The following is a 14,948-nucleotide window of genomic DNA, read 5'->3' as shown; positions in this document are numbered from 1 at the left end:
TGTAACAAGAGTTTGGTCTTCCTGCTTGAATCTTGAAATTCTTTGTTGGAGTTCATATAGTTTTGCAAAATTACCAACTGAGGAATATGTCTCTTCTGCAACCGTCCATAACTCTTTAGTTGTTTTAACAAATAGAAACCCTTTGCTGATCTGTGGGTGCATTGACCACAACAACCACATCATAACTAGTGCATTATTTGCACTCCACTCTTTGAATTCAGGATCACTCTTGGAGGGATACGTGATAGTCCCTTCGATATGTCGATCATCCCACGACCGGTGATATGCATACGAGCAGATTGAGCCCACTCCATATAGTTTGTCTCATCCAGCCTAACAGTCATAATACAAAGGCCTGGATGGTGATCACTACTACAGCCTAATACTAGAGTCAGACTAGGAGAAGACCCAGCTTCTTTCGAAGTCACCCCTGAGCCAGACATTTATCGAATAGTTTCTGGGTATACCATCCTCAGAAACAAAAAGTAGCAACAAAATATGTAGAGAACCACCTCTTTAAGAAATAATCAAATCAAAAGTAAAGCATAAGAAGAAGAAGAAGAAAAAGTGAAGAAAGAGGATGAGAGAAAAAGAGAGGGGGATGGGGAAAGAGAGAAAGAATGAAAGAATACTTTCATCCTTCCACCACATTCTATTTATAATAACAAGTTTCCGAAATTACACATATGCCCCAACATTATATAGATAATAACAAATAAGCCCCTGACAACAGTAGGCTCTCTCGGGATGTGCAATTTAGGCGTTCCTTCCAGGATTGGGAGGTGGATGATGTTTCTGGTTTGCTAGATCTTTTGTGTAGACAGGAGGTGGATGGTAGAGGCACCAAATTCTTATTTTGGGTGCCATCCCCTCAGGGAAGGTTCAAGGTCTGTTCCTTGTTCTTTTGCCTTTCTCACTTCTATGGTTCTAATTTTCCTTGGAAGACGGTTTGGCACTCGATGGCTCCTCTTATGGTGGCCTTCTTTGTTTTGACTATTTTTTGGGGTAAGATTTTGACCTTGAATAATGTGAGAAATAGATGACAGATTACTGTTAATTGGTGATGTTTGTGTAAGAGGAATGTTGAGTCTGTGGGTCACCTTCTTTTGCATTGCCCCGTGGCTTACGACTGCTCGAGCCTTATTTTTGTGTTTAGTGGTGCTTATGGACGGAGCGGAACACAAGATCTTTTAATGGGGTGGAATCTTCCATTGGGGCTTTGAAATTTCTTATTATTAGGTCTCTTTTTAGTTGGGTGATAGGGAGAAATTGAATATCTATAGAGGAGTTTGTTGATCTTTTGGGTTCCTCGGGGTCTTTAGGACCTTCTCTCTAGCTTTGGCCCTTGTATACTCTTTGGGATGCGTTCCCCTCTTGAACTCTTTCTAATTTATTCTTGTCAAAAAAAAAATTATAAAAAAGAATAAAAAAACAATCATTTACGTACTTTATATCATATGAATCCTACTCGATGAATCATATTGTTTAATATTACTGGATATTTGGTTGATTACTTGCATTAAATGCATCTAATATTTGATTCTAAATATTTGTAGTAATATTATATACTCAAAGTCTACATGATTATAGCTTTATAGTGGTCCACATTATAATGCATTTGATTTAGAGAATCCATATGCATATGGAAGGATTAGTGTGTATTGATTTACTTGAATCTGTTACTTGGGTTGTGTTTGGAGGAGCTTCCTGATATTAAAAGTCCTTTCACTATAAAGGACTTACAAAGATTACTTTGTAAGAATGAATTTAAGAGCAAAAAGCTGTTTGGTTAACATCACCATTAAGAAGTCCTTCTATGTGCAAAAAGTGATTTTGTACGTTTGGTGGCAAAAGGACTGAAGTCCTTCTAACATTAAATAATTACACATTTACAATAATACCCTTATATGTAGCAAAAATAATAACTTTCACATTGACGGACTAACAATAAAATTCATGATACCATATATTAAGCTAGTAATACCATTCACATCATGTAATTTATACTTGGACAACTTCAGTCAATTGCCAACATTCACAAATTAGTAATTGCTTTATCAGTGTCTTGGTGGGGCACTGGGGCTTGGTGGCTCTGGTCCTCACTATCCAGTGCATTTTCCGGCGAATTTAATAAGAAACATGGAGTTGTGTGAGGGGAAGAAGAATTGATGGAAGCACAATTTGCATAATTATTACAACCTGTTGTGCAAGAACTGGTGGATGCTCTATCCAAAAGCATGTTGTAGTTAATCATCAGCTTTAATTTTAAGTAGTTTACAAGTTCCTACCCAAGCAACTAGAAATTCTTTAATTATATATATGTGTGTGTGTGTGTGTGTGTGTGTATATATATATATATATCATACCTCTAAAATTCAGGTGTAACCACATGGACATTAGATTGAATGAGATAAAAGAACATATATAGCTAAAATTCAGGTATAACCACATTGACAGTAGATTGAATGAGATAAACAGGAACATATATGGCTATTGTGTTTAGAAAATTAGAATCCCATTAAAATTGAAATTGCTAAGATCTTTGTTGAATAGGAATGCTAGTTTTAAACTTTCAATAAGAGTGAATTTCTACCCACAAATCTTTTCATTGGTCCACGAAATTCAAGATTGAGAGGAACATGCTGAAACAATGATCCACATTGGAGTCTTCAACTATAAGGCGAAGGCAAATAGTGCAAGTGTTTACTAGGAAAAAAAAAAATAAGGCCAGTGTTGGAATTGGATGAAGAATAATACCGTGTAGCAAACCTCAAATTCATTTTTTCTTAAACTCCAAATCCATATTAATATATCCATAACTTTGCATAATTTTCTTCCGACTCATAAGAATTCTTTCAAGATTGTGGAGAGAGAACTTGCTTAGAGAGAGAGGGGAAGTGGTGGTTGTGGTGGTGCGACTGTGGCGGCAGCGGAGGTGGCCAGGTGGGTGGTGGTGTATTGGCGATGGTGGAATAGGCCGGGGTGACTTCCGGTTTTGGTGTAATTTGATTTGGGTCACAATCTTCACTGGAAAGCACCGAACATGAGAGGTCTCCGGCATCGTTTCCTGCAACTTCATTGCTTCCCAACCCAGCTTCCGGCGTCTCCTATGATGTCCATACTCCATTTTCTGTTCCGGCAATTGGCGTCTTGTGGGTCGTTGGGTTTCAACATGACCCAGAAAGACGTCTGATACATCCTAGGGTTTCGACATGACCCAGAAAGACTTCTGATAGGATTTTGGATTATATCATATTACACCAGAAAGTATGAACTTGAGATGGAAAAACGTTGGTTCTCTGCAACTCTCCTTTCTTTGAGGGAGAGATGATCGACTAGTTTAGGAAACAAATGGGGGTAAAATTGTCGATGTAATTAGTTACTTAAAATTATCCGCTGGCTTTCAGAACGTGAATTTAAAAAGCGAGTTTTGTAGGCTTCTTCAGAAAGGACTTTCTGGAACTTCCACGTTTTTTAGAAGTCCATTTTCCATGTTGTGCCAAACACTCGATTTTTTCCATAATGGACTTCTCGGGCTTGGAAGCCCGTTTCACACCTTCAGAAAGCCACGCCAAACAGGACCTTGATATGTCAAAAATCCATTCTTTTAAGTTTTTTGTGCTGTATATTTTGAATTGTTAAAATTGTAGATTGTTTAAACTGAGTTCATATGCAAATTGAAAGTTGATATGTACATTGATTTATGCTCTATAATACTTTACCTGTCAAAAAATAAAAATAAAAAATAAACAATTTTCTTTATGCTAAAAAATATTTTCATTTTTAATTTGACTGGTTTGGGTTGCATTTAATAAGTTTTCTGTTATAGCTTTTCAAGTTGACTGGTTTGGGTTGCATATTATAGTTTTTCTGTTATTATATTTAATATGTATTTTTATTACATGTGCCTTAGTTCGATTAGACTCGTTTATTACATTGCACCTTTGGGCTTAGGCCCCAAGAGACCTCAGCGATATGCGTCTTGAACATTTAAAAAATATGCAAGTGGGAGATGCTCAACAGGTATTGTTCCTTTGGGTGAGATTAAGTTTAATTTTTCTCTAGGCGGCAGCCTCCAAATGCTACGGACAGCATTTGTGCAAGGAAGACTGGAAGAGGAACTCACAACATAAGTGGTGATTCTTCTGTAACGGATGCCCAAAGAGAAGACAAAGGCTGAAACCTTTTATAAGTGGAGATTCTTTATCATCAAAGATTCTAGAATACCTTTTACAGCCAAGATAGCACATGCCATAATATCTTAGGTACCTTAGCCTCCAAAAGTGATCTCAATAACGTGATCCCATGAGTAGGATTTTGTGTGAAATTTTTATGTGTGGCATCTCTCTCGTGTTTAATTTCTGTAAAGGCAGGTTTGGTTACATTTTGCAAGACACTATTACCACCTCAGTAAGTATGTTATCAGGAACGTGATTTTTTTTTATTTTTATGTGTGTGTGTGTGTGTCTGTTTTGGCTTTTGGGGCGGGGGGTGATCTCTTTCAAAATGGGACAGCCATTGGTTTTCAGCTCAACACAACCTCTTTATCAACTGAATGAAAAAATTGTATTGTTTTTCATTTTAAGAATTCCCACAAAATCTAAATTTTCTGAATTGTGAGTTTGTGACAAATTTTTATGTGGATGTTTTTTTGGTTTTTCGTTTGGACATATTATGTTTGTTAGAGAGTGGTTGTTATTTCTTTTATTTATCAAGGGCACTATTGTCTTTATGTCTACTTAATATATAATAGGTGAGAGGTGTGGGGAAACCCTAACCTTCTGACTCACCTTTCACATAACACTCATCTCTCTCTCTCTCCTCTTCTTCATATTCTTCTCTACTTCTACAAATCCTAATTTCTTCAACTTTAAGTTGGTATCAAATCCAAATCAAGTCTACAAGTCATTCACATTCAGTTTTCCAACACTAGAAGAGGTTGATGTCAGTGTGACGTCAGCATATACAGGTTGCGAATTACACCAACTGGATTGCCTGAATTTTTCAGTTGTGCTCCCACCTCCTAACAAAATGGTGTTGTGAAACGAAAGCACTTCCATTTGTTGGATGTTGCGCGAACCTTGTTATTCAATATGCAGGTTCCAAAATAGTTTTGGCTGATGCAGTTCTTACTGCTTGTCATCTCATTAACCGCATGCCCTCAGCTGTTTTAAATAATCAGTCTCCTTTCTCTCTTTTATATTCTGATCGCTCTCCTTTTTAACTTACCTCATGTCTTTGGTTGTGTAGCCTTTGTTCACATTCTAGATCCCGGTCATGACAAACTGTCTCCTCATGCTCGCAAGTGTGTTTTTCTAGGGTACCCCACACTTAGAAGGAGTATTGTTGTTATAGTCCTGAGTCCCGATGTTATCTGCTGATGTTACCTTTTTTGAGTCCACTGCTTTCTTTACATCGTCTGGTCTGTAGTCTTCTAATATGATATCTTCTCGTAACAGGGTGTCTTCCTTATCCTTACCTACTCTTCCGTTGCCATTAGCTCCATCATCTAATTCTCCTCCATCTTTTAATCCTCCCTTGCAGGTATACCAATGATCACGATCTCGGCATGTTATTCCGATGCCCTCTGCTGTTTTAAATAATCAGTTTCCTTTCTCTCTTTTATATTCTGATCGCTCTCCCTTTCAACTTACCCCTTGTGTTGTTGGTTGTGTAGCCTTTGTTCACATTCTAGATCTTGGTCATGACAAACTGTCTCCTTGTGCTCATAAGTGTGTTTTTTCTGGGGTACTCCCACACTCAAAAGGGGTATTGTTGTTATAGTCCCCAGTCTCGGTGTTACTTTGTGAGTGCTTATGTTACTGCTTTCTTTACAATGTCTGGTCTACAATGTCTGGTCTACATTTGTCTTCTAATCTGATAACTTCTCATAAGGGGGAGTCTTCCTTATCTTTACTTACTCTTCTGATGCCATTAGGTCCATCTTCTAGTCCTCCTCCATCTTCTAATCCTCCCTTGCAGGTTTACCAGTGGTCACGATCTCGGCATGTTGTTCCTTATGCTTCAGACACATCATCTTCTCAACTAGACGTTCTTGTTCCTCCGTTATCTACTTCTGCCACTAATGATTTACCAATTGCATTACATCAAGGTAAACGTACTTGCACTCAGTATCCAATTGCTAATTTTGTTTCTTATGATTGTGTTTCCTCCTCCTCGCAGTCTTTTGCCTTTACATTGTCCTCCATCTCTACCCCTTCATCTTATAAGCAGGCCTTATCTATGTCTGGATGGAAACACGCCATAGATAAGGAAATGAGTGTTTTTCACAAGAATCAAACTTGGGAGCTTTTTCTTTTCTCCCTTATGGGAAACAAATTGTCGGTCGTCGTTGGGATTACGTTGTTAAGTATCTTCTTGATGGTAGTGTTGAGCATCTTAAGGTGCGTTTGGTTGCCAAAGGGTACATGCAGAACTATGGAGTTGATCACTGAGAGACCCTTGTAGCTCGTCTTAATTCTGTACGAGTTTTATCATTTTGTTGTTCTTTGTCTTTATATCAACTTGATATGAAGAATGCTTTCTTCTTGGGGATTTACAAGAAGAAGTTTACATGGATCAATTGCCTGGTTATGCTGTCGCTGGTAGTGAGCACCTCGCTTGTCTCCTGTGCAAGAATCTACACAATCTAAAGTGGTCTCCCGGTGCGGTGATCGAGTTTGGTTTTCAGCGTAATGTTTCTGATCATTTTGTTTGTGTTTGTCATTATTCTATTGGTATTATTGTCTTGATTGTATACGTTGATAATATCATTATATTTGGGAGTGATTCAACATGCATTACCGAGTTGAAGCGACACTTGGGTCATCATTTCCATTATCAAGGACTCGGGTGCTTATCGCTATTTCCTTGGGATTTAGGTTACTCATTCTCGGTGGGGCATCTCACTGTCTCAACGGAAATATGTTCTTGATCTTCTTTTTGAGACCGGTCTCTTAAGTGCTTGATGTGTTGATACTCTTATGGATTCAATGGTTAAACTAGATGGTGAAAATGGGGCATTGTTTGCTGATGTTGGTTGATACCGATGACTAGTTGGGCAACTGATCTATCTTAGTATTACTCGTCCTGATATTAGTTATGTTGTTGGTGTGGTTAGTTGGTATATGCTTACTTCTCGTCAACCTCACTTTGACGTTTGTCGTATTCTACGTTATCTGAAGGGTGCGCCTGGGAATGGCCTGTTGTATACACCCTCTTCTTCCTTATCTGTATCCGGTTTTAGTGATGTTGATTGAATCGGCAGTCATTCTAATAGGCAGTATACATCTGGTTATTGCACCTTTGTTGGTGGTAATCTGGTTATATGGTGCAGTAAGAAGCAAACAGTAGTTGCTTGCTCCAGTGCCGAGGTCGAATATCGCGCTATGGCTCACACAGCCTCTGAGATGTTATGGGTTCGCTCTCTTCTTCGGGAGATGGGTATTGACGTTTCTACTCCTATGTCAATGCATTGTGATAATCAGGCGGCAAGCTATCTTTATTGCTGGTAATCCAGTTTAGTAGAAATACAACATAGAAGAAAGAGGAGAGAAATATGTAAAAGGTTTGAATGAGATAATCACTCATTTAGAGCTCTAGTATTTATAGATAAAAAGAGCACATGCTCATATTACAAGAAAGGAAATTAAATCAAATCTAAATCAAATCACAGCATATTCTATAGCATATTCTATGGCATATTCTAGAGCATAAAGAGCATAATCGGATCTCTGCTCATACAGTAAGTCATTATATAAATCGAGGCTATTATATATGCTAACACTCCCCCTCAAGTTGGTGCGTGGACATTTGAAACGCCCAACTTGGACAATGCATTCTCAAACACAACTTTGCTAACGCCCTTGTAAGAATGTGTGCAAGCTGTTGAGAGCTTGTGACAAATGGAGTGCAAAACTGACTAGCGAAGATTTTCTCTCAGATGAATTGCCAATCAACAAATCAAAAATGTCTCCTCAGACTATAAACAATTAACAATGTCTCCTTAAACCATAAACAGCTAATCATGTCTCCTCATACTGTAAACAACCAATAATGTCTCCTCAGACTATTTCCCTTTGTACACATGTTTAAAACGTGTAGATGGAAGAATCAATAGTGTCTTATCAGACCATTCCCCTTCATACACATGTTTAAACAATGTAGATGAAAGAATTAACAATGTGTCCTGACTCTCCTCAGACCATAAAAAGAAACAACTGTCTCAGACCATTTCTAAATGGGTGGTGCCAAACTCGCAACGCCCTTATTGAGGTCGGACCACCTGCCAACCCGACACCTATCGGATGGGCGATGTCACCTTAGACTATTCCCAAATGGGTGGTGCCGAACTCGCAATGCCCTCATTGTAGTCAGACCACCCTGGCTTTGATAGCAAGTAGAAATACAATATAGAAGAAAGAGAAGAGAAATATTTTAAAGGTTTGAATGAGATAATCACTCATTTACAGCTCTAGTATTTATAGATAAAAAGAGCACATGCTTATATTATAAGAAAGGAAATTAAATCAAATCACAGCATATTATATGGCATATTATATAACATATTCTATGGCATATTCTAGAGCATAATCAGATCTCTACTCATATGGTAAGTCATTCCATAAATCGTGGTTATTATATTTGCTAACAAGTTTTCATGAGCATACCAAGCATATTGAGGTGGATTGTTATTAAATTTGGGATTTGCTGATGCAAAAACATATTGTTACTCCCTATATTTGCTCTGAAGACCAGCTGGGTGATGTTCTTACAAAGCCGCTTGCCTGTCTAGCTTTTCAACGCATGTGTTCCAAGCTGGGCATGTTTAAGACCAGCTCCGTTTGAACGCTTTATAATGCCTCAATCTTCTAAGGGTCTGATTAACGCGTGGAGGGGATGTCGCGTGAGAAGCAGCGTACGCGACTATTGGAGGACAGTTCCACACTGCCTTTTGTGGTGCATTTGGAAGGAGAGGAATAGCAGAATGTTCGAAGGGAAGGAGTTGTCCATAGCGATGCTGAAACTTCATATTATTCCCCCTATCTTTAGTTACGTGAAGAGGAGTTCTTGCTTCTCTTCCGATAACTTAGTTAATTTTTTGGATTCTTTGGGTTCTTAGATCCCGGTTTCGCTTTTGTATAAGGGACGCGTTCCCCTTTTGAACGCTTTTTAATTGATTATTATTTATCAAAAAAATATATATATATACTCTCTATTTATCAAAAAGAGGGGGAGTGTTAGAGAGTGGTTGTTATTTTTTTTAATTTATCAAGGGCACTATTGTCTTTATGTCCAGTTAGTAAATAATAGGTGAGAGGTGTGGGGAAACCTTAACCTTCTGACTCACCTTTCACAAAACACTCTTCTCTCTCTCTCTCTCCTCTTCTCCTCTACTTCTACAAACCCTAATTTCTTCAACTTTAATTATTTTGTTTCGAGAAACATTGGATATGGAAAAAGAGGTTGGGATTTTTCTTAGTTGAAATTTTAAAATAACATTTGTTAATTCCTAGAAGCCAGGCCTTTCTTTATATAATTTCGCTCTTTTGCAAGAAATCACAAGATGTTTGGAATAGAATAGGTTAGTTAAGATATTCTAGTCCAGGGTCGTCGGTCTTTTTGTCCTCTGTTAGGTCAATAGAACTTAGGTTGGAAAATTTTGTTGATCAAAATAGTCTGTACTGTTGTTCTTATTTCTAGATTAGTCAGAAATTTTAGAAATTAGTGCCATGGCAGTTTTCCTTTCTTCTTCTTCTTCTTCTTTTTATTATTATTATTTTTTTTTATAAATATTCATTGAAAGGCGCCCAAAAGGGGGATGCGGCCTAGAACAACGGCACAAAAACTATAGTGTCATGGTAGTAACCTCTTGCTCATGCTTGAAGATGAATTCAAGCTCCATTCAAGGGTATAATTACTTCAGTGTACTCACCAAAATTAGGGTTCATGCATTCATTCATTAGGGTTTCTAATGCACACACACACCAAAATAATAATAATAATAAAAATAAATAAATGAAAATCCTTTTTGATATATCATGCAAAGTATTTTGTAAACTACCAAATTTGAAAATTTTCTATGTATAATTTCTACAGGAGAGTTCGATTGATTGAGCTATCGATTGAAGGTCTTTGGAGTTGTGTCATGGATTGACCAGACTCTTGATCAATCGACCTGTTCCAGTTTTCAGTTTCCTTGCCAAAATGGAACTCTAAAAACTCTACTTTCTCTACACTACTACTATGCCTATAAATACACCACTCTAGGGCAGATTACACGTACAGAGAATTCACAAATATAGAGAAAGAGAGAGAATGCTTATATTTTGAGTGCATACATATTCTTCCTTTAGCATTCATCATCGGCAGTTGGTGAGTGTTGTTCAAGTGTTTTGACATCAATTGTTTAAGAGCTATGACAAGCTAGTTCAACACCAACATTGATCTATTAATCAGAAATTGGTCTGGGTGACTGATGGCTGAGACTGAATCACTGGTTCGAAAAGCAGATTCATGGAGTAAAGTCTGTTGACGAGCAGATCATTTGCTTGGAGACTTGTGGTGCGTTTAGTGTGTCAAGAGGTAATTAGGAGTTTTCTAGGTTTGGAAAATTGGTAATGTAGTTTTTAATATATTTTTCTGTGGATTTGGCTACATGAGAAATGGTTAGCCTGGACTGGATCTGTTATTTTTCCAGATTAGGTTCTCTACATAATAAATCTGTCACCATCTTTTATGCTTTACTATTTTGAATTTTGTATTGCATGACTAGAATGATGGATTGAACGGAGTTGAGTTATTTATTTACAGTTTAAATTTAAAATTTTGTTATGTTGTTTTAAACTCAAAAAGTTGTTAAAAACCTTTAATCCTACCAATAAGACCAACTCATTCACCCTCTTGGTCTAGGTCACGGACCTTGTGCAACTCTAGGTGTCATCTACTGATATTTATATGTATAAAAATAGTAGATAGATGTTTTTTTTTAGAAAGTTATAGATATATATGCATTAGATAGTTCTTGCAGGCCTTTACTTCTAATAGGTGCTTAGACTGGCTAATGTTGTTGGTACGTGTTGGTGCAGTGGAAGCTGGTGCAGTGGAAGCGCGTGAATAAAAAGATCCAATAAAAGCCAACAAAGCAATCACACATAAACACAAGATATACATGGTTCAGCCAAAACCGGCCTACGTCAATGGATGAGAAGAGATTCCACTATGATTCGTAGAGATATTACAACAATAGAGTACCAACACCACCACTCCACGAGCCTATTTCCTCGCTACCAGAGTCACCGGTGTTTTTTCTAATCTACCAACCTGCATACTATCTCTACCCATCAACTCCCTCATGAGACTACATCTCTCTCAATCTCATAAGTCTCAACCCAAAGCCTATGTATGTATTTATAGAGTTCCAAACCCAATTCCTTGTTGGACAAGGATTACAATTTCTTAGAGGCCAAGACTTGCCAAACAAGAAATTACCAAGCAGAATACAATTTTAAAATAGAAACATAATTAGAGTAGCAATTTGAGACACAAATCCCAACAGTATGCATACTTCAGTCTACTTAATAAAGCTTTTGAATGGAATACTTAGGGTTGACAATGGGATTCCCTTTTCAGTTTTCGCAGCTCCATGTAGGGCCGTATATTCAGTTACAACTATAGCAATCAAAAGCCTCAATCCATGGCTTTTTGGCCTCATCCTTTTCACGCCTTCTAGTTGGATCGAAGCACCTCTTTGTATTGCATTATTGGTGCGCTGATTGGCCTATCTCGCACATGGCAGAATCGTCTTAAATGATGTTTCTCATTTTACATTCAGTTGGTGCCACTTTTGACTTCTCGGTCTCGCTTCTTTTTTTAGTTTTTATTTTTTCACAATTCTGTCTTTTCTAGTATTACTAGTCACCCATATCAGCATCATAATTTCTCTTGCATGTGTGCAGTTATACTGCATGAACAAATAAATTCTTATGCAGGTGTGTGTGTGTCTCATAGGGAGGTTCTTTCTTTTTTATTTTTATTTTATTTTTTGTTTTCTATTTTTTTGGGTTTCAGAATTCTCTCACTGGATTTAGGATAACTGGATATAAAGGTCATTACAATGGTAAAAGAACTCCATTTCAAGTCGTGAGAACAGTTACTTTGTGTAAACTAACACCAAAGCTAAGTCAGTCTCCATTCTTTCCCCTCTATGCCCTTTCTAGTTCTTTCACTGGATTCAGACGGTCAACTTTTGGGAGGCACTATTGAAATTAATGTATTTTCCAGTGAATCCAGTCAAAGTTTTTACAATTACTTCATTAGAGATATTTTCTTTTTTGAAGAGTAAATTGGTTGTTTCCTTTTTGAAAAAGTAATGCATTTCAGCTGCAGTTTTTTTCTTTTTAAGCGTTTCAATAATGCTCTCATTGTTATCATAATTAATATTGAAATCTGTATTAATGGTAATCATAATTAAAAAAAATATGTATAATAGCATAAAACAGTTTCATATATTATTTACTCATAAGTCAGAATCTCCCTATTTCGAAGACGTTTATGTGAGCCAAAATTTGAACATGTTATTTGCAGATACCTTCGCAGAATGGAAAATTTTCCATCAAAAGGAAAGAAGAGAATCTGAAATCTAAAATCATTGCCTTTTACTCTTTTTGATCAATTCTTCTGCATATGAATCTTAAATTTACTATCTTTTTACGTAAGATCTCTATTAATATGAAAGCATTATACTAGCTCGAAATTGAAACGGCATATTAATGTTTGTATATTCTCCTTGTAGGAGAAACATGTTGATACTGATTGTGAATTGGATAATGAATTTCAACTCTCTGTACAAGTTCCAAGAATATTTAGTGGCTCAAATGAAAGACAGATGATGCTGATGCATTGGGATGCACCACTTGATAGGCCACAGATTTTATCAGATTCTTTTAAGAAACTTGCAGTTGGTGCTCAAGAGGTTGGTGCCGTGGGAAGTGCTGGTATGGAGAAAATAATACTTAGTAGAGTAAACAGTAGCAAAGATCAAGTGAAATATGAGGAAGAAGACGGATCTGTAGACACACAAGCTGCTCTGGAGAGAGTGATACGAGACCCAACTTCGAAGGAGCTCAACTGTTGGCAGCTCAACCACAGGGGATGTCTGCAAGTAGATCCTACAGAGGCAGTCTGTCAACCTTCTGCCAGCATTAGTCAAACAACTCCACTGAATGATGTAAATATTTTGTTGGTTGCAGAAAGTGCAAGCAAGAAACAGAAGACTGGTCTCAGTGGACTATATGACTATAATAGTTGTACAGATAAAAGTTCTTCTGAAGATGGTTTTGCATCGGAGATGCATGGTGTGGGTACCAGTTTCCCAATCAAGGAGGATACTTTGGAGGAAACAGTGATCCCCCAGGACTCAGGAAATACTGAAAGGTACTTCTTTCCCGTAGATCCACCTCCTATGAAGGATTTTGGCTTGGGTGACAGCCCCATACCTTTCAAAGTCTTATCTTCAAAAGATGGGGATCGAGTTTCTGATGTGGCCCCAAATCTCGAGCTTGCTTTAGGGGGTGAAATGATACCGTCCAAACAGGGAATCCTGCATTTTTTAAAAGTAGACAATAAAGACCAGGCTCAGCCTCCAGAGAATTTCGCAACCAAAGCAGAGGATGATGTCTCTGCTTCTCTTTCACTTTCTCTTTCATTTTCACTTCCAGTTAATGAACAGGCTTCGAAACCTGTTTTGGAGACACAGAAGCTTGTGCAAGAAAGGCGACATGCTAATACTTCACACTTCCTCTTTGGGGACTTCTCAGATAAGTAGATACAAGTTAAAGCACACACTGTACATTTTAGTGCCCCACACGGGATTGGTTGGTATATCCCGGATCATGTATAATGTTGATCTTTAAGGGTTTTAGGGAAAAATCCAACCCCCATCCTGTTCATAAACCACACCATTTCCATCAATCAGTTTTCATCATTTAGTTCTTTGTTCCTTTGGTTTTTTCATTGTATATAAAGAGAATGAAAGCTGGAACAGTTTCAGATGCCATGGGAGATTCCAGACCAATGTGTTAGTCACTAAGATTTCCTTTTTGTCCATGCTTCTAATTTTTCCTTATTAATGATAGACAGAGCTCTAAGATGGAGATTGTTCGTCACCGGAATAAGATTGGTAATACTAGGTGGTGATTGAAATTCCAAGAGGTGGTGGGCAGTGGGATAGAACTGAGCTTTGCTGATTGCTTCAAGTTGTAAGATGACTTTGAGCTGATTGCTCCTTTTGCTGTAAGTTATGGTTTAATGAGGGCCATTTAATTTATAGCCCAGATGAAGTAGTGCATTGGTGTTCAATTCCCTTTGGTTGCCGAAACAGAAAAGGAATGTGGTGCTTCTGAAGAAGCTCTGTTTAATTATACATACAAATTTAGAATCTAAGATAGATTGTAATATATATTGACGGGTATATATAATATATAATATATTGTCAGATAGATTTATTAACAGGCTAAATTGACATTGTCTCGTTTCTCTGTACTATTTTCTTAATATTCTGTGTAGTATCTCCTTGAGTTTTCTTAATTTTGAGCTTATTATTCTTGATTATAGTGATGTTAGTTTTCAGTTCTTGCTAAAATGATTACCAGATTTGGCACTGGGTACACCGTTTTTAATGCACCGGCCAGAAACATCTTCTCAAAATGAGACGAACTCAGACCTGCAGGCCAAACAGAATTGTGAAGCTTTTCATTGTTGAATGGCATCACCCGCCATTCAAAAGAACCAATAGACCCTGGCAAGGCAGGGCCATATAGCACAGATGGATTTCAACCCAGTAACTAGAACAGAAGCCATATGGTTGGTTGCCGAGTCTCACTACTTTTTAATTATTTTTCTTACTACTACTCCCACTCTTCGGGGAAAACAGATCTTGATAGTGCTTT

General features: G+C 37.5%; 1 protein-coding gene across 6 annotated transcripts in view; it reads left to right on the top strand.

Annotated features, from left to right (window-relative positions):
* The window catches only part of LOC132268283 (protein PARALOG OF AIPP2-like), a 64,423-nt gene extending 49,865 nt beyond the window's left edge, over positions 1-14,558 (top strand). For all 6 annotated transcript variants that reach the window (XM_059769114.1, XM_059769112.1, XM_059769111.1 and 3 more), the window contains one exon: positions 12,794-14,558. In XM_059769114.1, the coding sequence (XP_059625097.1) occupies positions 12,794-13,825 (1,032 nt within the window). In that variant the 3' untranslated portion in view covers positions 13,826-14,558. The remainder of the gene's footprint in view (positions 1-12,793) is intronic.
* Positions 14,559-14,948: the final 390 nt, after the last annotated feature.

Source organism: Cornus florida, unplaced genomic scaffold (genome assembly GCF_030987335.1).
Source record: "Cornus florida cultivar Cherokee Brave unplaced genomic scaffold, ASM3098733v1 CherokeeBrave_3.0.0_Hap2_Chr08, whole genome shotgun sequence".
NCBI lineage: Eukaryota > Viridiplantae > Streptophyta > Magnoliopsida > Cornales > Cornaceae > Cornus > Cornus florida.
This window is presented reverse-complemented; position numbering and strand designations above follow the sequence as displayed.